The sequence below is a fragment of the Sarcophilus harrisii genome, chromosome 2 (genome assembly GCF_902635505.1).
Source record: "Sarcophilus harrisii chromosome 2, mSarHar1.11, whole genome shotgun sequence".
NCBI classification, from domain to species: Eukaryota; Metazoa; Chordata; class Mammalia; order Dasyuromorphia; family Dasyuridae; genus Sarcophilus; species Sarcophilus harrisii.
Window position 1 is genome coordinate 256841107 of NC_045427.1, and position 25769 is coordinate 256866875.

At 36.4% G+C, this 25769-nt stretch overlaps 1 protein-coding gene across 2 annotated transcripts in view; it reads left to right on the forward strand.

The window, feature by feature from the left end:
- Nucleotides 1-24960, forward strand: part of C2H15orf41 (chromosome 2 C15orf41 homolog) — a 272031-nt gene extending 247071 nt beyond the window's left edge. For both annotated transcript variants that reach the window (XM_023500272.2, XM_031952052.1), the window contains one exon: nucleotides 22053-24960. In XM_023500272.2, the coding sequence (XP_023356040.1) occupies nucleotides 22053-22188 (136 nt within the window). In that variant the 3' untranslated portion in view covers nucleotides 22189-24960. The remainder of the gene's footprint in view (nucleotides 1-22052) is intronic.
- The last annotated feature ends 809 nt before the right edge of the window (nucleotides 24961-25769 follow it).

The following is a 25769-nucleotide window of genomic DNA, read 5'->3' on the forward strand; positions in this document are numbered from 1 at the left end:
ATTTTGCCTCACTTATTAGCTGTATGACCCCGAGCCAACCATTAAACCTCTCAGCCTCAGTTTCTCATATGTAAAATAGAGATGATAACATCGGCTACCTCCTAGGGTTATTATGAAGATCAAATGAGATAACATATGTAAAAACATACTCTGCACATCTTAAAGGGCCATGTTGGTCTTGTTGAGTCAGTTTAATTGTGTCCAACTCTCCATGATCCTGTTTAGGGTTTTCTTAGCAAAGATACTGGAGTGGTTTGTCATTCCCTCTCCACTCATTTTATGGATGAGGAAACTGAGGTTAAATGACTTGTCCAGTATCACATATTCATATTTAAATGCAGGTCCTCCTACCTCCAAGGCTGAGGCTCTATCCACCATGCCACCTAATTGCCATAAAAGTGTTAATTATTTGTTATTCAAATTATAAATGGTCTTAACTATATGAAAGTAATGCTAATAATTAGATTCATGATTGTAACACAATCAGTAACCTTGTGTAAGAGAAAAGAATTTCCTGCTTAAGATATTGACTGTTGAATCTCCTGTAACACCCCCTCTTTAATCAATAAATAATCTTAAAGAGCAGCATTGAGTGATTGATCTCTGAATATACATTTTAAAAAAATACTGAAGGGTTTCTATCACGGTTAAAACTGTTGATAAATTGTTATGGGTCCCCATCATGCACCCAGCTGGTCTGATTGTGGATGTAACAGCTTTACAGATCCTTTGTTGGTCTCATGAGGTCTTTGGAGTGTTTTTCTAAAGCCAGAATAAAACATCACCTTCTGCCCTGGCCTCAATAAGCACGCATTCTCCAACGAGCTGGGCTATTGCAAGCAATCACTTCTGACCCGTGGTTCAGCTTATGAAACTCTTCTCTGAGAATGGAAGCTAAAAATGAGTTGGTTGCTAGCCTAAAGATAAGAGAAGCAGTCCCATTCTAGACTGTTACAGGTCAACAAGCTTAAGGTGACAGACTTGAGCTGAAACAGGGGAAGGTGAGCTGGCTTAATTTTTGTAGAAAATCCTGCCAACAAATTACTCTGAAAGACAGAAGTGTCCAGTGAAAAGTATCAGCTTTGCCTTCGTTCTGACAGCAAGGACATAGATTCTTGCACCAGTGGGTTTCAGGTGCAGGGGACAGATGGAAAGTGAGGAAGGTCATTAACAAGATGGAGGAGTTTGGGGAAGTAGAGCAAGGAAATCCTGACTCCAAAAGCCTATTAGTTGTATACCAGAGGGCCTTTGAGATAGAAAGGACCTGAAACAGTGATATCCTTCTTGCCTTTTGACAGAATTAGACCTAAGCCAGGTAAAGATACCCAGAGAGAATCTGTAGCACAGCTAACCTAGAAAATAATACTAACTTGAAAACTTAGATGATTTAGTTATTGATCTCAAATCCTACCATTGGTCTAATGCAGAGGTCCTCAAACTATGGCCCACGGGTCAGATGCAGCAGCTGAGGACGATTATCGGCCTCACCCAGGGCTATGAAGTTTCTTTATTTAAAGGCCCACAAAACAAAATTTTTGTTTTTATTATAGTCTGGCCCTCCAACAGTCTGAGGGACAGTGAACTGGCCCCCATTTAAAAAGTTTGAGGACCCCTGGGACTCTAATGAAAGGAATAAAGGAAAGAATAATTTCTCTAATGAGTACTTAACAGTCTTTTGAAAAAAAAAAAAAACAGAACAAATGGCAAATGGAAAATTAAAATGAAAAGGGTGCTAGATTTGGAATCAGAAAACTTGAGGTCAAATGCTGATTTTGCTGCTTTCTAGCAGTGTTACTTCATCACTTTGTGCCTCAATTTCTTCATCTGTAAAATGAAGTACTGAGGCAAGATGGTCTCTAAGATGCCTTCTGACTCTACGTCTGTGATCCTGAAATGGGGCATAGCACATAGTAAGTAATTTATAAATACTTATTGTCTGTATACAGTATGTCTGTGTGATATAGTAGGTGTAGTTTTTGTAACTGGTTCACTTCAATAATTGACTTTTTGTGTCTATACTGGATCTGTGTAAGGAGCTCCCCATGAGGAAGTGACTGATATTGGAGCAGATGGGGCACTAAGAAATTAAATAAGGTAATTAATTGGCCAGGATCACATAGCTAGTATGTATGGAGGCAGATCTTGAACCTAGGTCTTACGCTGTGATATCAGCCCTCTATTTCCTATACCAAGCTGACTTTCAGCACTCAGCTTCTAATAAAGGAGTAGGGGGCCCATTATATACACATTTTAAAATATGTTTTGGTATGGGCAATGTTGGGGGGGTTTCTTTGCCCCACTTGTAATATTTTATTTGTCTAGCAAAGATTTCAGCATCACTGACAGCTGCACACACACACAAAAAAAATAAAGAGTATTTTGGTGCACAAGGTATGCTCAGATATCATCTTGCACTGGCCTTAGGATGGCCTGTTAGTTCAAGACCTAAAAATAAACACCTATTAATCACCTAGTGGCAACACTGGTTGACTTGACTGCAGGAAGAGGACCTCAATCTAACCTCATTCAATAGCTTGTCTCATGTTTTCTGTTACCCAGAATGAAGTAGTTTGCAGTCAGTAATTCCTTTTTTTTTTTTTTGGGGGGGGGGGGGGAGAGAGAAAAACAGTCATAAGCTTAACTAAATGTTTAAATGAATCTCAGTCCTTTCTCTCAACACTGAGATACCACTTTAAAGGGAGAGGAACCAAACTGCCCCGCCATCAAGAGCCAGTCAGAGAGCTTTGTTAGTAAAACCACAGAACTAGGCAAGGGCCTCCAAGAATTGCTTTTAATCGAAAAACAATCAGAAGGGAACTCACTCCTGGAAGTCCTTATCTTCATAAAATTTTGCTAATGACTTCTCTTAAGTTAAATAACGGGGCTGTGGAACACTCTAACGGAAACAGTTAGAGGGTCACCTTCTGACCACAGGCTTTGCAAATAATACAGATGGAAGGACCCCTGTGGGGCTGAGCTGGGAATGTTTATATAGCCACACTTGGTCCTGAAGTCTCTCCGGAAAGTTGAGTCTCCAGTCCAATTTTTAAACCCCTGTTTGAATGGCAAAAATTTCTCCAGAGGGAATTGGAAGGGTTTTTAAAATTTGACGTTTGACTTTTTTTTTTTTTCTCTTTAATTTGAGTAATATACCTCCAAATAATGGAGCATTCATCTTTCTCTAAAGCAAGGAGAGTTCTTCATCTGGGATCTGCAGGCTTCAAAAGGATCCATGAGGGTACATTAGTGAATTTGTTTTTTAAAATATTTTGTTAACCATATTTCAATATGATGCATTTCTTTTGTAATCCTGTTTTTATTATTGTTGTTGTTATCATTATTTTATGAATTTAACATATTTTTCTGAGAAAGAGTTCATAGGCTTCACCAAATTGCCAAAGGGGCTTGGGGGGAGGAGATTGTCCATGACACAAGAAAAGGTTAATAACCCCTCCTTTAGAGGCAGCAGAGTATAATTAAAAGAGGGGAGGCCTTGGAATCAGGAAGAACAGGACTCAAACCTTTTCTCTCACACACAGATCTCTCTGAGGCCAGAGGAAGTCTCTGTGCCTCAGGGAGATCCCTCAGATTAGAAATTGCAAAGTATTTTCCAGTCACTGGTAGAGAGTTTGGACCCTACTTCTGAAACATACTAGCCAGGTGACCATATTCCGGTCAGGCAACTTCTCAGTCTACAGCCCATTCCCCCCCTCCAATTTCCCAGTTCTCTGAAAACTTTGGTTAGAGATGAATTGATGAACCACAATTGGTGAAAATTTCCAAACCAAGTTTCCTATGTCCACAAAATCATAAATCCTGAATAATGTACATGTTGGAGGGAATATATCCATATTGATAATAGATGATGAGTATATGCAAATATACATATACATGCACACATAGGTGTATGCATGTATACATGTACAAGCATATATTTATATGTACACATAGATCTATATATAAATATAGAGAGATATATATGTATGCCTGCGTGTGTATATACCTATTAGCTATATCTCTTTGTTACTGTGGATTTTTTGACCTTCCATAAAGAAGATAGATAGTTCAAATAACTTTTATTTCTCTGAATGCAGTGTCTTGATACAGTTTATTTGAGCCCTGGCTTGCTGGGAATGTCACCCTTGTCCAGGAATCTTCACATTAGATAGATAGGAATATCCTCTATGCTTATGTATCCCATTATTTCACCACCTATTTCAGCACCTGAGAATCACCAGGTATCCTGTTTTACTGGTCTTCAGTGTTCTTGCTCACTAGATGCAGAGAGGGTAGGTTCCCCATCTTTTCAAATAGTAAATGCACAAAGAAGTTAAGGAGTCATTGAGTGAAATACAGAGCTGCATCATGCTTCTAGATCATCCTGTTCCATTCAACCTATTAAGATTCCTGACTTATTCTTACCATTAAAAAAAAAAAAAAAAAGATAATAGCCCTCAGCCTTGAATTTCCCCAAAATCTTCTTCAATTAGGATCATAAAGTTAGTGTTGTAAAGTGACTTAGAGGGCATTTACTCTCACTGTTTCATTTTGCAAATGGGGAAACTGAGAGAGACTTACCCCGGCTCACACAATCAAACACTAGAATTGTTGGGTTGTCAAGTCTTCTGACTCCAAATGAAGTATTTTTTTTTCTATTTTGCCCTATCACCTCCTTTCCTTATAGCACCCAGTGTGAACACCTGCTTCATTATACCTAGGAAAACAAGAGGCTTGGACACCTTTCTCTAAAGGCAGCCTTTAATGGAGATCACTGTATCAAAGTTCTATTGTGAATTGACTTTTAAAGAGACCAGCTTCAGTTCCCCAACCCTCCGTGGCCCCCGAGTTTCAGTCTTCACATTTGACAGGTGGTCTCTACATGGCAACAGTTAATGCTGTCACAGGGTCAGAACCTTCCTTGATGCATCTTGCCAGAGTGTGTAAATATTAGTTTAAAATATTCAGGGTTGTTTCTTTCAGGTCTCTCTCCCTTTTTGAATGCTGAAACCATCTATTAGAAAGATGAACTATTACACTTGGCAGGACTCTTCAAAATGCTTTCGATCTAACAGGAAATGCTTTTAAGATGGTATAATGAAACCTCACTTCATTGCCCTGAATTATGTCTATGCAGCCTTTCTTAGGCTTATGACCTAGGGCCTAAAAAGCAAAAACATGCACCATATTAACTTGTCATTAAGTACAGGAACCTATGTTTAAACAAAATTAAGATTATGCACAAAATCATTGGCGCTCACCAGGGTTCTCCCTTGACTTTAACTGAGCAAGCATGTTTCTCTGCTCTCACATGAAGCCTACTAGCCTTCAATGAAAGGGCTGCAATGGAAATACAGCATGCTCACTTCTTACCTTCAGAAAGCATTTGTCTGACAATTCCCACTCTTCACCCCTTTTTCTTAATTTCTTCAGGATGCTTTTATCAAATGATTTTCTTTACTTAATTTTTTGTCACTATAGTATATGTTCATTCTGTCCTGTTGAGTCTGTTTCTAGACTTGCTGCCATAAATCCATATATTCATGGAAAGACATATAAGATTGGAAAATAACTCCTGCCCTCTCATATTAGATTCTACAGTCTAGCAGAGGCAACTCTTAATTTATATAGTGAGACCAGTAATGTTAAGAATAGTGCTTTATGCTTCACTTATTTTTTATTATTCTTATCATCATCATCATCATCATCATCAGACCAATCAAATGTGTACCTAGTTCACAGTTAGAGAAACTGAGACACATTAGGGGAGAATGATATGTCAATTAGTGTTTTAACTATCAAATTTAGGGATTGAAAATTTTTTACTTGGATTGTTTCTTGGAGTACTTTAGAGTAGCAAGAACTCATGATATGTTTAAGAGATTTTAATTCAACAAACTTTATTAAGCAACTATTGTATATAAGGCACTGAATAGACATTAGAAGACATACATATTTAAAAGAAATAGCCTTGAAAGACCTTAATATTTTGCACAAAGAAGTAAAATATAATGTTAAGGCACTGAGAGCGCTAATTTTTAATAGTCTTCTCATTTTCTTATAGCCAAGCACATCAATCTTATAATATATAATTCTTGAAGAGAAAAATCAAACAACTTATTTTCCAATAGGGATCTTCCTGAGGAGCATCTTATGTGTATCAAAAGGTCTTAATTGTGCTAGGAAACTGGTATTACTTTTAGTATCTACGTGGTTGAGATACTTGAAGGTACTTGAAAATGCATTTAATCTGTTTCCTGATGTACCAATAACTGAATCTGTTTAATATTGTAATGTTACATTTGCTCTGCACTGGCTCACTTCAAGTGGAATGTTTGGATAACTTGTTGCAACAAATAAGCAATTTCAGAAGCCCAGAACTGAGTTATTAGTCAAGGAGCTTGAAGAATAAGCCTTAGACCATTTTGAATCTTAACCAAAAACAAAAATCTAACTCAAGGTAATTATGAATCTCACCAGTATAATAATAAGTGTTTTTTTAATAAGTATATAGAAATGGGGGCAGATAGGTGGTGCAGTGGCTAGAACACCAGCCCTGAAGTTAGGAGGACCTGAGTTCAAATCTGGCCTAAGATACTTCACACTTCCTAGCTGTGTGACCCTGGGCAAGTCACTTAACCCCAATTGCCCTAGCCAAACAAAGAAATAATAATAAAAATAAGTATATGGAGATAAATGTTGACTATCACTGAGCTTCATGCTATATCTGTTTCTTTAATTGTTAGAATTTGGGAAGTCAACTTAATTCCATTTTCCATAATTCTCTGTCCCTAAGAATGACTTTTCACCATCGTAAGCACGTACTAAACTCCATTCAGAAACCTTCTTCTAACCCTAATGTACAATTTAGCATAAGTTCTTTAAAAAACTCTGGATTTAGTGTCCATTGGGACTTAGAGGCCTCAAGCTAATTATTTTAAGACATAAAGGCTCCCAAAAGAAATCGTATGTGTGAACTGCCTTATAGATGATTTCATTTACACATTTTTCTATATGCCTAAAAAATAAATGTAGGTCAAGTAGCTCAGAACAGATAATTGTACTCCATCATGGAATAGAACAGCCAGCACAGAAATGGTATTTGTGGTTCACGAAGGGCAGGTCTAAAAGTGTTTGTTTTTTGTTTTTCAATGTGTCATACACAAATAAAGTTCTCCTTCGTATCTCTTCTGTCATCTTAAACACCTTAAGGTATTTGGAAGGGGAGGAAGAAATAAAACAGATGAACCTGCTGAGATGTGGCCAATAACAGTACCTCATTCTGATTGATGTTTTTACAACCTTATCTCTTAGATAAAGACTCCTGTAAACAGAGGCTTACCTAAATGATGATTGCATTCAAAGAAGACTAGAGTGGCCTGTTCCTTGGGGTTGGCCCCTCAGTTCTTCCATGCCAAGTACACCCAGGCCAGCCAATTTATCACTCCATGATAGCACTTTCACCAGGATTGATCCCAGAAATAACCAGATTTTTAACACTCAACTTAATTTATATCATATCATCTTGGAAAGCACACTGGCAAAACCTCCAAGGATTCTGTCTTCAAAAGGTTTCAACTTGGCAACCTTTTTTAAAAAGGTGGTTCTTCTCACCTTTAGAATCACCTTGCTTTTGCTGATTGATAGATCTTTTACCAACAATTCCCTGAGAATTTCTTGTCTTATTCAAAACTGAGTCAGTTGAATATGTACTCACATTTTCCACATCTTGACTATTGTTTCAAAGCAAAATGAGATAATTCTGTATTATTTTCATTTTTTTCTTAAAAGCCAAAAGAACATAAAGTGATATTTTTATCACCTATTTCCTGACTTCCTAGTCTTTTTCCTGCCTCCTCCTCCCATTCGAAACTAGCATTTGCTTTCATAGGTCTTTTGAATTAGTGACTTCTGTTCTTGGTCTGTGTTGGCAAACTAAAGAGATTTTGCATCTAATGAAATGTTTATTCTGAGAAAGGAGAAATATTTATTGCACCATTTAGAGCAAGTTGGGAGCTGACATACCTGTGGCACCATGTCCCACTTAGGTTAGTGATAGATTTATAGCCCAGACTTGTATCAGCCATAATCCCTTTAGTCATCTGACTTTGCCAAAGATAAAAATTCCAATGATTTTTTATTTTCATCCGACTTGCATATGTCCAACAACCATAAATCTTTTTATGCCTTGAAAAGAGCTCCTAATTGAACTCTGGGTAACCTCAGAGAAGGTAGCCAAGGAATTACAAATGAGGATCCTTTTCAACTACATTTCAAAAATACCTTTTCACCTATGTTATTTTTTTAGGCAGCGTAATGGGAAATATTGGAAAAGTAATGAATCAATCAACATAATGCTTTTGTGATATGTACTAGAGGTGTGGCAAGAGTTAAACAGTCCCTCCCCTCAAGGAGTTTACATTTTAACAGGGGGAGGAAGGATTGTGTGATTTCCTCTGTGTGTGTGTGTGTGTGTGTGTGTGTACATATAACACGTCATAATATATACAAAGTAGTTTGGGAAGAAAGTATGCTAAAAGATAGAAGTAGTAGGGGAGGGAGGAGGAATCAGAGGAGTTCATATTCTTGAACTGTATCTTGAAAGAATTTAAGAATTTCAAGGGGTGAAGGTGAGGAAGATTTCATGTATGGTGGGCATTCACTGGAAAAACACAGAAATGGAAAATGGACCTTTGTGTATGTGGAATGACAGTACAGCTAGATTGCAGACTGCATGGCCATTCAGCCAGTCATCATACATTTTTAAAGGATTTACTTTGTGCCAGACACAGACATTTGCTGTACTAAGTTTGAAGAATCAAAAAAAAAGGCATGAAAGGAAGTGATGTGTCAAAATACAAGAGAGGAAAAAAAAATCGATCTGAATTTTTGGAAAGAGAAAATTTGAATTTGTCTTGGGTAGTATATGTGTCCCTTAAAAATGCAAATCTAGCCATTTCTACTATAGTCTTTTGACATTCAGGTAGTATTAATACAAGACAACAGGGACTAGCTGTACTTTGCTTTGATTACATCACCTGGCTCATATTCTTTACCAATCATACATTTCTTAAGTGATGATTTAAGTGATAACTATTACTATTCCCTGTGCACAAATCATCTGTGGTAATTTGTTGTAACTAACTTGTACCCACCTCAGTCTCTCTGTCACCCTATGGGTCATCCATAGTTTTGATTCTTTGGTATTCCATAAGTCACAAATATATAGTTACCAGAAGAATATCTCTATTTAAGGGAGGGGGAGAGGAATTTTATGTCAAGAAACAGCCAAGAATTGTTGAAAGTAATGCTGAGTTTTCCAGAAATAAGCAAGCCCACTCTTTACATGTTCCTCCTATTCGTTATCTATCTGTGTTGCCTTTGCAAGGTATATTTATCACTAGATTAGCCTAATGAAGTGTTAGGCCATTCCTTCTGGTCTCATTGAACAGAGCCGTGAAATTTGGGCACTTGATACAGGAAACTTAATGTCATATACAACAAGTAGAATCTGGAGGACTTTACCATCTATTGGGAATTCTTCTTAATTTGGATTCTGACATTCATAACCCTCGTAAATATATTTGGTGAGCATATCTTTTTCTTTTTTTAAGACTTGCTTGATATTTTTGATCAAAACTGTTTCTGTGGTTTCATCTTTCAGAGAATCTCATATCATCTTAGTCATGATGGTTATCTTTTAAAGCTCTTCCAAATCAGTGCTAACAAACAAACAAAGAGAGCAAGATCTTTTTTTTTTCTCTATACCTTTTGTTAATTGTGTGATAATGATCTGCTATTGAAATTGTTCTGCCTCTGTGAACATAAATAAATTACTTGACCTCTAATTTTTGAAGAAAATTCTCTAAAAACTAAAGAGATTTCCCAAACTGAAATAAAAGGTCCAGATCAAATGTAAAAAACATTTAGATAGTTTAGATAATTCCCAAGATTATGTGGAAATAAGAAAGTAAGCTTATGAAATCAGTAGTTACCGGTATCTTCTTGGTCATTTTTTTTGTGTAATAACTGTCTGAATTTTTCTAATTCTTTAGTATTTTTCTAAGAAGTTGAAAAATGAATCCTTCAGAATTTCTTCAGTAAATGAATTCTTCAACATTTCCAAAATTATGTTCAATAATCCAAAATTATTCTTTCTATCTAAATATACCTCATCCAAACAGACATTCTCCCCAGTGTTATCTTCTTAAATCATTTTTTCTACTTCTTCAAGTAGCAAATCAGGTGCTAAGTGTTTAATTCAACTCTGGTGATTCCCCATATATAGATAATAGAAATATAGGACGATCTGTTCCCTTTGCATCTATTTGCTTTCCTTCCTATTTAATTTCTGGCTAAGGTTTCTACAAGTTCACTGATCAATGTAAAAACTTAAAAACTTCATGATCTATCTCATCAGTGTATGGACTCCCTCTGCTAATACAGATCACACAATCTCTCTGTCTTAGTAGGAGGGCTTCTTGAATTAGCTGTAGTTTTAAAAACATGTATTACCTAATGGCCAATCTTTAGCTAATGAGCCCATGAACTTAACTATGTTGGCCCTCAAATAAGAAATATTAGGTTCATTACCAGTCATATATGCAAAACCGTTCAGGTTGGTACAACTTAAGAAGACAGTTATCCACTCAGTGGAGAGGGTGCTGGGCCTGGAGTCAAAAGACCTAAGTTCAAATTTGATCCCAGACACTTTACTAGCTGTGTGATCCTGGACAAGGCATTTAACCTCTATTTGCTTCAGTTCTATAAAATGGGAATAATAATACCATCTACTTTGCAGGATCATTTTGAGGATCAAATGAGATAGCAGTTATAAAGCTCTTAGCATATATCAAGTACTATCTAAATATTAGCTATCACTATTTTTTATTATTACTAGGCCTTTCTCTGCCAGTAAAGCATTTGAAAACCCAGGATTCACCTTCATCACCTTCATAAGTCACCAGGGGAGGGCTTTAGTAATAAATGTATATATAAAAATATATCTGTATGTATGTGTGTATGTGTATACAAGATGTATTTCGAGAATAGCATATATATGCATAAATTTCAATACCCAACCTCTAAGAATTTATACTTAAAAATATAGTTCTTCAGATTTTTCCATTTGGAAACACAAACCAAGCATAAAGGCTAACCTAGCCAACCAAGATATTATACACTTTTTTATTTGCAGATACCATGAGACAGAATACATCACATCCTGAATTAAATTGACCATAGTGTGAGAATTTTATAGTGCTCATTACTATTATGATGAGAATTGTGAATATATTATTATCTTATATGCATTTGCACATGGGATTAAATATATATACTTTACATGTAAACATGGGAAAACACATTTTAGTAGGGGACACTTGAATGGAAAAGTTATTTACAACTCTATCCTGGAGCACATACAGCAGTGATTAACAAGTATATAGCCAATCTACAACAAACAGATTAAAACTAAATAAACGATGTAAAAGTTTATTTTAAAACAATTACAACATGTTGTGTGCTTCTCCTGAGCTGTGTGTTTGAAAATGCATTCTTCATAAAAACCACATGCAAGGCTTTTTGATGGGGAAATAATCGACTCCCCAAAGCCACATGCCTGCACACATCTTTAGAAGTTAACCCAGACCCCACACAGATGTTCCAGTTTTTTTCAAAGATAGTTCTTTTACTCCTCTCCCTCCCCACCTACCCTGGGGGGAGAGTTTATTGTTGGCTTAGTAATTGAGAGACCCCATAGGGAGGTGAATTGTGCATTGGATTTAGAGTTAGGAAGACCAGGATTAGAATTCCTCTTCAGACACTGTGCCATCCTGAACAAGTCACACTACCACTCTGCCTCAGTTTTCTTATTTGTAAAATAGGGATAATAGCCTCTACCTTGTTGTGAGGATCAAGTGAGTTTTGTATCACAGCTCCCTGATTTAACAAAAATGCTAAATAAATCTTAGAGAATTGCTTAGGTTACTGAGCAGTAAAAGTGATAGCCAGTATTGGGGGCCAGGGGGGGGAGGGAGAACACTTTGAATTACATCTTCCTGATTTATGAGGCTCACTCACTCCATGATCCCACATTTCCTTACATTATTATTATTATTATTATTATTATTATTGTTGTTGTTGTTGTTATCTCATTATTCTCCAGTTTTCCAATGAATTTCATGTAGAAATGGTCCAGGGAACATGTCACTATCCTGCTAATGTATTTATACATTTAATGTTCAAGGGACTAAAGAAAGTAACTCCTTTTTGTAGTTAAATAAAAGTATTATTAAGTTATGATTGTTAATAATAACTAATCATTGTTATGGGGCTAAAATGGGAAACACTGACAAAATCCAATTCTACTGATAGGACTCTAACAGATTTTTTTAATATTTTTATTGAATAAGGTCACCTGTTCATAGGAAACAAAATTTAAAATTCATTTCCTGTCCAACTCCAAATCCAACAATTTAAAAATTACATCTTATTGGCACCAGCTGGATTTATACACCAGCACTTAGTAAGTACATCATGAAGTCTCTAGATTTTTTCTGCAGTCATCATCAATTCTCATCATTGTGAAATAGTAAATAATCACTCTTAGCTTATTTCTCTAGAATTCTCAATAGCCTGCTTCCATTTAAACAGACCTGTTTACCTAATAATAGTTTACAGGAATTTGTATAGTGCTCTAAGGCCCACAAAGATTATCCTCAAAATAGCCCTATAAGATGTTATGTTATGTCCATTTTTTAGATGGGGATGTCGAGAATCAGAAAAAATAAAGTGACTGGGTCAATATCACATATCACATATTCTATGAGTAGAAAGGGAAGTATTTGAATCCATGTATTCTGAGTCCCTGAGGCCAGACATCATGTCTCCTCTGTGTGAATTGTACCTCTGAGTACCTGAGTCACCTGTTCTTTTGAAGCTAGTTTGCCAAAAAGAAGATATGATCCCTTATGAATTGAAACTAAAAGAAATACTATTTAAGGAACCATTTATAGAGAAATCACAGGGAAAGAAAATGAATACAAGACTCTTATGACATGAAGGTACCTTAAATATCTTCAGAGCAATGATTGAGCTTTTGGACCCAAAGAATCAAATTATGGGGAAAGGAGGGGTAATCTGAATCCTTAACTTCTTCCATCTGTTTATTACCATTTGTGTGACCAGGTTACAGCTGAGCTCTGGATTTACTCTTTTCCTAATGTTTAGATTCACCTCCATAATTTTTGAACTCTTTCCCAGAATGAAAAATTTCTCTCATCTTCATCCAATAATTCCTAAACTTCAGCTTTTGCTACCTGTTTTCCAAGGGGCATAAACCTGTTCCCTCACATTTAATCATATATATATATATATTCCTTTGGCCTAAAATTCAGATTGCCTTTCCAAAAAGATAAAAAATGATATTTAAAAAATCTTTCTCAAAGAATCCTGTTCCTCCTACTTGTAATAGATACATAATAATTTACTCAAGTTTGAGGCCTGTGGACTCCATATTCCTGAAGTTGACTCCTTGTAGACTAATAAGCCTTTGAATAACATAATAGATTAGCTTGTATGTATCCCCTCACTATTCTGGGTCTCAGATTTCCTAATTTGTTGAATAGAGAGAATACTCAGAATTCTCACTTATCCTTTCAAGGAGTTATAAACTAATAGTAATAATAATTATTATTATATTTACATAAACCAGGAGGGAAATAAAAGCAAATTTGCTTATTTTATGATTAATAAAATGTTAAGGGATTCTTTTCTATAATATTTGCATGGGAGCACAATATTGTAGGCACCTGAATCTCAGATTGCATGGACTTGATTAGGAGAAAAAGTTTGGATCAAGTGATGTATCTTACTGGCATCATAGCTTTTGGGGATGGACAATTCATATTCATGAGTTTGGTCACATAGCCAGTATATAACAGGCTAGGCCTTTCTGACCCCTAGTCTAGCTCTCCACATTCTATTCCCACACTGCCTCTTATAAATTAGAAAAATCTCAGTTATTTGAGATACTTGGGAAATATATTGTGCTGAATAACTGGATAGCTAGATTTTTTTTTTTAAATTTAACCATTTTGGATGGAAATCTTCTCAGAATATATTACTACTTTCTTTCTTAAATAAGATGCACTGAATATAACCTTTTCTTATTGGCTTGGGATCATCATTATGAAATTGCTGTGATTACTGGTGCTATATAAAGTTCCTTAAAGATCGGAACTGGTCATTTTTTAAAAATCTTTCTAACTTATCTTGCATTCAGTCAGCATGCAATAAATGCTTGTTGGCTTTAATTAAGTTGTAATTCAATAAATCACTGGAGGCCTTTTGAGGAATATAGGGCTACAGGACATGATCCCAAACTGATATAACATGCTTCTTGTTTTTGTGTGTACTTTTCATAGTGGTACTATATTTTCCCTTGCTTTGACAACACAATGCTTAATACCCTATAAATGTTTAGAATTGTATGTAGAATAAGAGTAAGTAGCCTGTAAGGAAAGGCTTAGGGTCATTCCTATATTTTATGTCCAAATATGTGGATTTCTTGAAGTGTTTTGCCTGCTGAGAGGCTTTTCTTTGTTTATTTGGTTATTGTTAGCCATGTTCTTGGTAAATGAGCTTACCATGGAGCTGAATCCTAGAAAAGTGAACTGTTACTATAATGTGATAAATCAGTTGGGATATTAGTAAAGCACTTTGCACACTGTCAATATGTAGTGTTGTTCAGTCATTTTCTGTCATTCTGTTTGGGGCTCTCTTGGCAAAGACACTGAAGTGGTTTGCCATTTCTTTCTCCAGCTTGTTTGACAGATAAGGAGACTGAGGCAAACAGAGTTTAAGGTGATTTTCCCACAGTTCACACAGCTGGTAAGTGTCTGAAGTCAGATTTGAACTCAGGAAAATGAGTTGCTTCCTGTTGGAAGATGAGCCCCTAATCCTTGATCCTTTTCTCTGCAGCGCTGACTCTACAGAGCTGGAAACCTGCCTCTCAGAAAAAACTACCTTGTTCCCTGTTTGCTGCAGGAGCTCTTGCTTTCAAGCATCTTCTACTTCTTTAAAACTTTGCTTCATTCAGGACATCACTTCCCAAAGGTGGCAGTGTTAAGATAATTTTGTGAGCAACAAGGTTTAAGTCACCCTCACGTATGGACTTTTTTGCTGAGTTGATTTTCCTATAACTAACTGGTTGGTCCAGGTATCAGGGAAAGGTTAGTCACTCAGCATCGCCTCAGCATCATCTTGCAATTTAGAATGAATTTCCTTTTCTTTGTATTCTCAAACAACATGGAATGAATTAGGGCTAACAGAGTATTTCTGCCATCCTTTTAAGACAAAAGGATAACTTTTCAAATTTGGATAATAGGTTTTCTTTGTTTTTAACAGCTTTAAAAAACAAAACAAAAAAAAAAAAAAAAACCTGTGATTTTATATGACTGAAGAACTCCCAGGTTAGAAATTCCCTTCACTGATATACAACAGCAATCTAGCCTGGCACATTACACATTTAATAAATAACTGTCAATTGATTTGCTTCTAACTTAGTCTTACACACTTGCTTACCTAGTTGAGGTGACCAAGGAGGGCCAGTGAATTATAGTGCCAGACTTGATCAGAAAAACCCGAGTTCAAATTCTATCTTACTCACTAGCAGTGTGGTTCTGGGCAACTCATTTAACCTTTCTCAATCTGTCTCCTCATACATAAAATGGGATAATTTTAACACCTGCCTCACAGGGTTGTTGAAAGGATCAAAAGAGATAATACAAATATGGTGCTTTGCAAACCTTAAAGTGCTATATAAGTGCTAGTTATTGTGATCTTCATCATCATCATTATCATTATCTTCTTCTTTATTATTATTTTTACTTGGAAACACTGAGTTAAAAGCATCTAGGTGACATAGTGAGTAGAGTTCAGCATTTGGAGTCAGGACCTGAGTTCAAATTCAACCAACCTCAAACACTAGCTTGTGACTTGAGCAAGTCATTTACCCCTGTTTGCCTCAGTTTCCTCATCTGTAAAATGAGCTAGAGAAGGAAAGGGCAAAACACATCAGTATCATCCCTGAGAAAACTCCAAATGGGGTCATGAAGAGTCAGACATGACTGAAATAACTGAATAAAACCACTGAGAGACTAAAGAACTTGGTTGAGAGCTCACAGCTGCTCTGTTGCAAAAACAGGGCTTGAATTGGCATTGGTTTCCAAGGCCAATCCTGGATCCAGGTCTTCAATACCATTTCTTATCCATTAATATATGAATGCAAAGTAATGTAATGGGTAGAATTTTTTAATTGTCAACAAAAAGTCACAGGTGGCCAGTTTTTTAGATTCTAGAAACCATACCTCTTCCCAGGTTTATACATTTCCCTGTGTACTTTTAAAGCTGTGCATTTGAGACCCAGTTGGCAAAATAAATCTAACTCTATTGTGTGGACCCTTTCACATTAAAGATCAAATCTAATTTTCATGGCCTATGAGTAAGAGTTTGGATGCCCAAAGCAGTTGATTCCAGAACATGCCAGGAATGTCACAATAAGTTTGTATCCCTATCTACTCTGCTCAAAAGAATTCCAGCTGAGACGGAGACCAGGAGTAGCCAAAGTGGAACTTTTGACTGCATTTGTTTCCCTGTGACAAGAAAAAAAACATGAGAGGAAACACCAGACACTTTGGGCTCTTTAATCAAATATTTTTTGGCTCCAATTTAAAACAAAAGGGCTGTAGGAGCTCAAAGAGCTTAAAGACTTTAAGTCATTAATTGTTTACATGACATTTCATGATGGGAGCTTTTCACTTTCCCAGCCTGACTTGACTATTAACTTTCACCTCACCTTTTTTGCACCAAAAAAAAAAGAGTTTTTATTTTTTGTATTTAGTGAGTTGAGAGCACCTTCCAGGAAAGTGAAATAAGACTTTTCATTCAAAAGACATTTACTTCACTGTCTCAGATAAACAAGAATCTGCAAATTCCATTTTAGAACTTTGATCTCGTTAGCTACTCTTGAAGCATTTGTACAATATCATCAATAAACTGGTGGGAAATACTGCTGTTTCATAAGTACACTTGCTCTGTTGTTTTCTGCATTCCTCCTATTGCTAGGACTCAGTTTCTTTTCAAACATCACTGATAGTTTGCTTTCTTTTTTTTTTAATCAATAAAGAAGATTGAATATGTCTCCTTGGTCTTTTCAGTCTTACCAGTGCTACAAGATTAAAACAAGCAGGCATTCAGAAGAGTAAATTCACTCTTCTCTTTGAATTCTTTCTGGAGACTTGCTTTCTCATCTCTCTAACTCCATACCTATTTAAGCTTTGTCTGAAATTAGGGTGTAGAGGGAGAATAAGAGAGAGAGAGGGAGAGAAAGAGAGACAGACAGACAGACAAACAGATATGAGTGGGGGAGGGAGGGAGAGACAGTGAACTATAAAACATGTGCCTTTTTGTATTCTCCACAAACTAGGCACTTGCTCCTAGCTTAGAAAAAAAAAGTTGACTATATAGAACTACTCATTACAAGTGACCTTTCGAGAATTAGGTGTGCGGCTGGAAAGTTATGGATAGTATCCTCTGATTCTTGGGAACTTAGAGCAAGCTCAGAAATGCCTCAGCCTGGTAGTCAGAAGATTTCAGTTCTCAAGCTGCCTTTGCCACTGGGACACGTTGGGAAATTGTAGGAGTAGAAAGTTGTTTTAAAAAGCCTATTGCCACACTTTGCCACCTGGTTAAGCATTTAATTCCCTTAACCTCTCTGGGCTTCCATTTTCACATCTATAATGTCAGAGGGTTAGATGAGATAATGTTTCAATTCAAAAATCCCATTATCTCTCTCTTCACCAATAGAGTGGCCGCTTAGTGTAGCCTATATCCAACTGGCCTTAAAGCCAGAAAGAACTGGGTTCAAATCCCCTTCCTCTTCCACTTAAAGGGAATATTAGCTAGAGCAATTCATATCATCTCTCAGGGCCTTAGCAACTCTCAGGCTAGACAAATTGCAAAGAAACTGATGACTTGCATTTTTGCAAAGGGAGTTTCCTGACCCAGGAGTTCCCAGAACCAAAGAAATCATAGGTCCAATGTCTATCCTTATCACTAATGGTAGAGTCATTTTTGTTTTTAAGTTGAAATACTCACAGTCAGTGCAGAGTTTTTTAGTATGTGATTTCTGTTTTGCCTCACAAGTGATGCAAGCTCTTTAATGTTTTAAAAATAAAAGGGTGGGGTAGCATGTTTACTGATTATCCAGCTTTGGAGGGGGTTTGAGTGGGACTAGATGTGTTTCCACTGAACAGCCATTTCATGTCCTGCAGCTTATGACACTGTAGTTCACAGAGAGTGCATCATGTACTTGCTTTCTGAATTGTGGCGATGTGTGTTTTTGTTTTATTAAATCTTTTAAAATACTAGGCTTGTTGTTTACGATCCCCATATATTCTTTGTTCTTTTTGGTGACTGGCTGGAACACATTTTCCCCCTTTGTTTAAAAATATTAGTGCCTTAGTAGGGAACATGATGGTCTCCAGAATGGCTGCATTATAAACTGATGGACTCTTCAGAGATTATATTAGGCCTATTGGACATAAGGATCTGAGACCATGTCTCAAAAATGAAAAAAATAGATTAATCGTTTTTAAGAGGCTTTGTGCCTATGTATCTTTGGTACATACTGGAGTTTTCACAATTAAAGAATGTCATTAGTGGAAGGGACCTTAATGACTGTTTAGTAGCATCCCGAAAAGAATTTCCAGGAGAACCTATATGACAAGTAGCCATCGAGGCTCTACTTTAAAGATCTCTAGAGATAGAGACCCCACTACCTCCCACGTCAGATACTTTGGGATGGCTCTCATCATTAGGAAAATTCCTTATATTCAGGAAATTCAAAAATCATTTATGTCCTGATTGCATAACTCTTTTTGAGCACCAAGTATCAAGCACCAGTTATTTTAATAACATTCAACTGAATGAGACAAGGCATTTAGGCTACCTATTTGTAGGTGCTAACAGATTTTTCTTAGGCTTCCATCCTTTTTGTGGCATTAGTTTAAGTCTCTCACTGACTTCCAAAGAAGTGCATTACATGGACAGACCTACAAAATGTAAACAAAATTCTAGGTTCCAGTAGAAGGCCTGAACCGTACTTCTTTTTTATTTAGAAATACACACAGTGAGGCTGCTATCCTAAAACTTATGGTTTTACAGAATTTTAAAAGGTGCCATAGTAAGAACAGTTCCATTGTAGTTCTGCCCCATATGAGTTGAAAGAACCTTTAAAAGTCTTAATTTGCCTTCAAGAAAACTTGGCCATCCTAATGATGTGAGTCTCAAATAAACTGTTACATGACATCCTATTGAACTTGGTCCCATACATACAGTATCTAACAGCTCATCCTGTACTGTTATTTTTGGCAAGTTCACTATAGCATATAATAAATCATAGAATGAAAAAGCTTTTTGGCCAAACAATGTTCAGCCTGCTGTTAACGTAGATGACAGAAAGCGGTTCTGTTTTTAGACATCCTTTTACTAACCCAACATTCATAATTTATGATTTCACTGTAAAATTCCTGCAACACTACACCAAAAGTAGTGTTGCCCTTTAATTAAGTGCTCTCTGTAGGAAAAACGTGAAACTGATGTGCAAAACATATCTGTGTATACAGTGATTGATCTTTATGAACCCAGCCTAAAGATCTGAACTTCCTGATGAGTAGAAGAGTCTCTGGGGCTATTTCCTACATTGGCCTGGTAGAGATCAGTCCATGTTAACAATATTGGAGGATTCCTAAGACAGTTTTTGGAAACATTGAGAGTGGAAAGTTCCTTTGAAAAAGTCTGTCTCTATATCTAACCACAGGTTGTTTGGACTAAGTTCTCATTTTCTCGATTAGAACAAATTAGCAAATTTCATTTTGATCGTTAATTTATAGATGCGGAGGATCTTAGAAGTCATCTAGTCTAAGCCCATTTTACAGATAGAGAAACTGATATCTAGAGGGAATGAAATGCCTTATCCAAAGTCACCCATGTAGCATCATGGGTGTTTTCTCCCCCCAGTTTTCTCCAACTCCAAATCCAGTGACTCTCTGCCTCATTCCCAGAAAGCATTGTTGGAGGGTGGCACTCTAATATCACTTAAACATGTTGGAGTCTGGAAGAATTGAATAGGAACCATTATCCATATGGAAGAATAAAGGCATCAGAGGACTAAGAATATTTCTACAACTTTTTTTTATTGTTTAAGAAATATTTCAAAGTTCTTTTTTGCCTTGATGGAAAAAAGAGTAAAATCAAATACTTTTTTTAAAAATTTGTTTCAGAAAACAAAAATTCTAAGCTTGCCTACATCATCTTCTTGCCATACAGATTAGTCATTTGAAGCTAGTAAGCCACTTGCAGGCAGAGGCTGTTTCCAGCTTCTTTGTATATTCCTAGCACCAGCCACACTGTCTTGAATTTAACATATGCTTAATAAATGCTTACTGGATAGTTTTGCAAGGGTAAATGTTGAAAACTATCTTTGTGTGTATTTTGAAAATAAAAAGCTATTATTAAAATTTTTTAATAAATAAATGCTTGTTGCATTGAATAAACTCTGGATATTGGTTTCCATCTCTTAAATGTGTACCTCATTCATACCTAACTTTCTGAAGTACAGTTACGAACAAGTGATAGCATACATTAAACATTTTAGCTTTCTAAGGAAAAAAGGTAAAAATTCTAAATAAATCTAAAACATTGATAATTTATGATCACATTAATAATTAGAATGGCTAGCACATATAATGGCTTTAAGGTTTTAAATAGCTAATATAATTTAATTATTTAATTTTTAAAATGTAATAAAATTCATAGAATGTAAGTAGCTCATATAATAGTTTTATGGTTTGCAAAGCACTTTCCAAAGCTCATTTTATCCTCACAAACACCTTGGGAAGCTTGTGTTATTATACCCATTTCACAAATATGGGAACAGATAGCCAGAGCTTATATGACTAATAAAGTGTTTAAGACCAGATTTTAATAGATCACATGTCGTGTCCATGGGCAGCTGAGCAGCTCAGCAGGTAGAGCACGGGGCTTGGACTCAGGAAGACTCATTTTCATGAGTTCAAATCTGGCCTTAAACACTTAGCAGCTGGGTGACCCCAGTCATGGAACCACTGTTTGCCTCATTTTCCTATTTTGTCAGAGGAAGTGGAAAAGGAAATGGCAAAGCTCTCCAGTGTCCCTGCTGAGAAAGCGCCAAGAGTCCACAAAGAGCTGTGCACAACTGAAATAACTCAACATTTTATCCACTGTGCCACCTGGTTTTGTGGAAGTTCACTAATTCTAAATCGAAATAGCATTTCTAAGAACAAACAAAATACTGTGGCACCCAAAGGTATTCTGTTTAGGAAGTTTTAAATTGCTACATAATCATGGGTAAATCAGTAATCCTTACTGGTTCTTTGCATGAAAACAGACTAGGGTGGACCTTGGAGGTCCAGCTTTCATTAATCTATGATTAATTTCCTTTCTCCAGGTAGTATAACTCTTTAAAATTCATGTGTTTTTTCTCTTTCCTGCCCTTCTTCTTTCTTCATCTTTTTTTTCTTTCGTCTCTTTCTCCTCCTTCCTGCTCTCTCTTCCTTTCTCTCTCTCTCTCTCTTCCTTTCTCTCTCTCTCTCCCCCATCTCTTTCTCTGTCTTTCTCTCTCTCTCCCTCTTTCTCTATCTCTCTGTCTCTGTGTCTCTTTTTCCCTCCCTCCCCCTTCTTTTTCTATCTCTGTCTCTCTCTGTGTCTGTGTGTGTGTCTCTCTGTCTCTCCCTCTTTCTCTGTTTGTCTGTCTGTCTCTGTGTCTGTGTGTGTGTCTCTGTCTCTCTCACTCTTTCTCTCTGTCTGTCTCTGTCTGTCTCTGTGTCTGTATGTGTCTCTCTTTCTCTGTCTCTCCTTCTTTCTCTGTGTCTCTCTATCTGTCTCTTTGTCTGTCTGTCTCTCTCTCTCTCTCTCTCTCTCTCTCTCTCTCTCTCTCTCTATTTCTTTCACAGATTTGGTCCTGGATTGGTGATCTATTGGTACGGATTCATTAAGGAGCTGGATTGTAACCGAGAAAGAGGCATCTTACTCAAAGACTGCTTCCCCACTGACCTTGTCACCTTAGGCCAGAGCATAGCTCAGCCTTGACCATCCTGGAAATGACTCGAGGAGGAAGAGGTGAATCCGGAAGCAATTTGACTTTCCCGCAGTATAAACTGCTGGCAACATCTGCCCTGAACTTCAGCTGAACTCTTGCCGCCCGTGGTCACACCAGTACCTCTTCAGACAAATATCAAGAGTTTCTGTTTTGTTTCATCCCTTGTTGATGTGAGCAGCCAAGAACTACAGACATAACCCACTCATTATCAGCATTTCTGTCTCTGTCAAACAGTTGGTTTATAGATAGTCATAATCTTTCTTCCTTCCGGATGGTTTCTCCTTGCCTGTAGAACAAAAGAAAAAATGTGGAGGCTGAAAGGTGTGATTTTCAATTCTCCTCCTGGTTGCAGAATCACCCCCATTATTATATTTTTTTCAAAGCTTCTATTCATTTTTTCTCCCTTCTCCTTTTCTCTTCCCATATACATATAGATAACCAGTATTTTATTAATGTAATGAATAGATCTAGTTCAAAAGAGAACCTATTCCCCCTCCCCCACCCAAAAAGCTAAGAAATGATGTATGAAAATATGATTTCACTGTTGACTAGAATGGTCCATTGTCATCAGGTGGCACAGGGCATAAGGCGGGAGCTGTGTTTAGGGGCCACATTGTCCACTCTGAACAGAGTTTCCTGGCTCGGGTGGCACTCAGCCAAGCTGTAAGCAACATTTTATGTGAATTTCCTCTTTTTTACAAGAACATCTGAACATCAAACGTGTTTATGGTGATCAATTTAAAATATATTTTTCAGCACCACAATTGCAGTGCTTCTACACTATACTGATATTAGGGATTGACTTTTGAAGGGAGGCAACTTAGATCCAATTAGAGGATCTATCAATAGACTATCTCAATATATCTTGAGACAAAACAGGTATGTTGTCCAATGCTTATGGGAATTAATAAATAAAAACCAAGTCCTCCCTTCTATTTTCTACTTGTCTCTGATTAAACAAATCATCCTAATAAGCATTAACAGTCTATTTGTAGTTAAATATAAATTGTTTAAAATCTCGTCTCGATTGTACTACAGAAGTTCTTTTTTTAAGAATTGGACATTTTGAGACGAGGAAGAAATGAAAAGATGATCACACAGGGAAAAACCCACAACAAAAAAATCATTACATATTTGAATAGTTTTTAGTGATCATCATTTTAAAAGAAGAGAGGACCAAAGGCTCTTCAACCACTGTTTTCCTCTTTTAATTAGATAACTTGTAGAGCAGGTTTCATTCTACAAGCAAAGTACCAAAAGATGAATTATAACCCTCTCATTTAAAAAACCTAAAACCAGCCAGTTACACCCTTAGACTCTGTGAGTACAGTCAAGGTGTATCAGTTCCCTTGATGACAGATTAATTTCTAAGCAGAGCTGTTCTTATAAATATGTCGCTTTGAAAATATTAATTAAAATGTTACTTTTGCAGATGCCTGGAACTCATTTTCATTCCTTACCTTTGTCAAAGATTAATTCTGGTTTTACTTTTTAACCTTGTGGCAAAAATCTTCATACTACTGGGAACAGTATTGAGATAAAAGAAAGGATGGAAGACAACGACAATAAGATGAGATAAGTTTTCAAAAAAGAAAATTGCTAAATTTCAGAAATTTCAAACTTCTTTATTGCAGAGGTTCTTAATCTGGAAGCTATTGATTTGCATTTTTTTTTTAACATTTCCACTTAAATGGTTTTCTTGTCATCCTATGTACATTATTTTATTCATTTAAAAGCATTACTCTGAAAAGGTATTCATAGACTTCACTAAACTGCCCAAGAGATTCATGACCCCAAAATATTCAGGACCCTAAATATATAATGTTTTAAGCCTCACCAGCTCAAAAAAGAAGAAGAATATACATGAGCTTCATTCACTAGAGCAGAATTTTTTTCTTTCAGAATAAGTTAAATTTGTCTGAACAGATGCTGATAATCTTGTTAGTCCTAGTCAAAGATTTTTTTATTTTATTTTAGATTAAACAAATTTATGACAAAGGTACACAAATAAATAAGACTGGCCTTACATTTTGTATTTTTTCTACCTGATGCTCTGATGTTAACAGGTTGTATATTGATATTGATGTTCTCAATCAAAGTCTCACTCTCCTCTGGATGAGGGAACTTTTAAAATTTTGTACATTTGCCACAGAAAGAAAACTGGTAAAAATTGTACTTCTTGTAATGATTTCGCTGGTAATTTTTACTGATCATTTTCCTTGTGGGGGAAAAAAATAATTGCAATTGTTTAACCTGCTATTTTTTTATACACTGAGGCATTTGGGGTTAAATGACTTGCCCAGGGTCACACAGCTAGGAAGTGTTAAATGTGTGAGACCATATTATTACCTGCTATTTTTTAAGGGCTTAGAAAGGACAAAATGAGTGAGGAGTGCTAACATATGCTTGTAATCTATCTATGCCACGGAGGAAGAAGAGGCTAGCTGATCATGTGAGGTCAATTCCAGTGTCCAAACTTATTCGTACAGGAAAATATGGAGACCTGAAGAAAGGGGAGACAGAGAGAGAGAGAGGAGGGAGAAAGGGAGGAAGAGAAAAAGAAAAAGGAACGAAGGAAAAAAAGAGAAAGGAAGGAAAAAAAGAAAGGAGAGATGGAAATGCCTCTCTCCAAATAAATGAAAACTTAATTGTTATTTCTTTTTTTTAAATGCTGCAAAATACTCACTTGTGCATTTTTCTCAGTTTATCGAATGTAAACATCAACTTCGAATAAAAGCAATGACTGCAGGGTTTGGGTTTTTTTTTTTGTTTTTTTTTTTTTATATATAATCCTGTAGTCATTAGAACCTTAACATTACAGCCAAATCCTGTTTTATGGAGTATTCTGCAGAATGTGCTAATGAATTATACCAACCCAGAAAACAGAAGTGCACATAAAACTGAATGATGTTCTCCCTGCCATATATAGACTTGCCAAGCATCTGCTCTCACAAACACCATGATAATGCTTTGAAACCTTGAAAATGTTCACATCGTGTAGCCTAAGCATGGAGCCAGACCCTCAATCCAATCCATATGATATTTAGACTTGATGGAAAAAATCTGCCCCCCCAAAACTGAGACTGGAGAAATTTTGGAAATCGGGATGATTGTTGCCTTCCAGTGAGAAGGCAATATGTATTTCTATAAACTATAAAGAGTACATGGTCCAAAGTAGGCCAAAAAAAAAAAAAAAAAGGAGGGGGAGTAAAATCAGATGGTTCTTTAAGAGGCAAATATTTTCTTTCAAAATTCTAGAGACTTTTGAATGATACTATAAGGCTTGAGTCAGCCCTGGAGAATGAAGTCAATTATTCCTTTAGGGTCTAATAAGAAATAGAGTTCTGTTAACTCTTTCACACCATTAGGATACAATTTAGTACCCTAGATAAAATTTATCAGATGTTCCCTAGGAGACCCACATGTCTTAACATAGAACCCACAAGTGAACAGCTGATTCAGATCCTGCTCACCAATCAGTCAGGAAACATGTAGTAAGCACTTACTGTGTACCAATCAGTGTGTCCAACAGGAAAGCAGGCACATTGTTTCCTTTCAAAAATGAACAAAG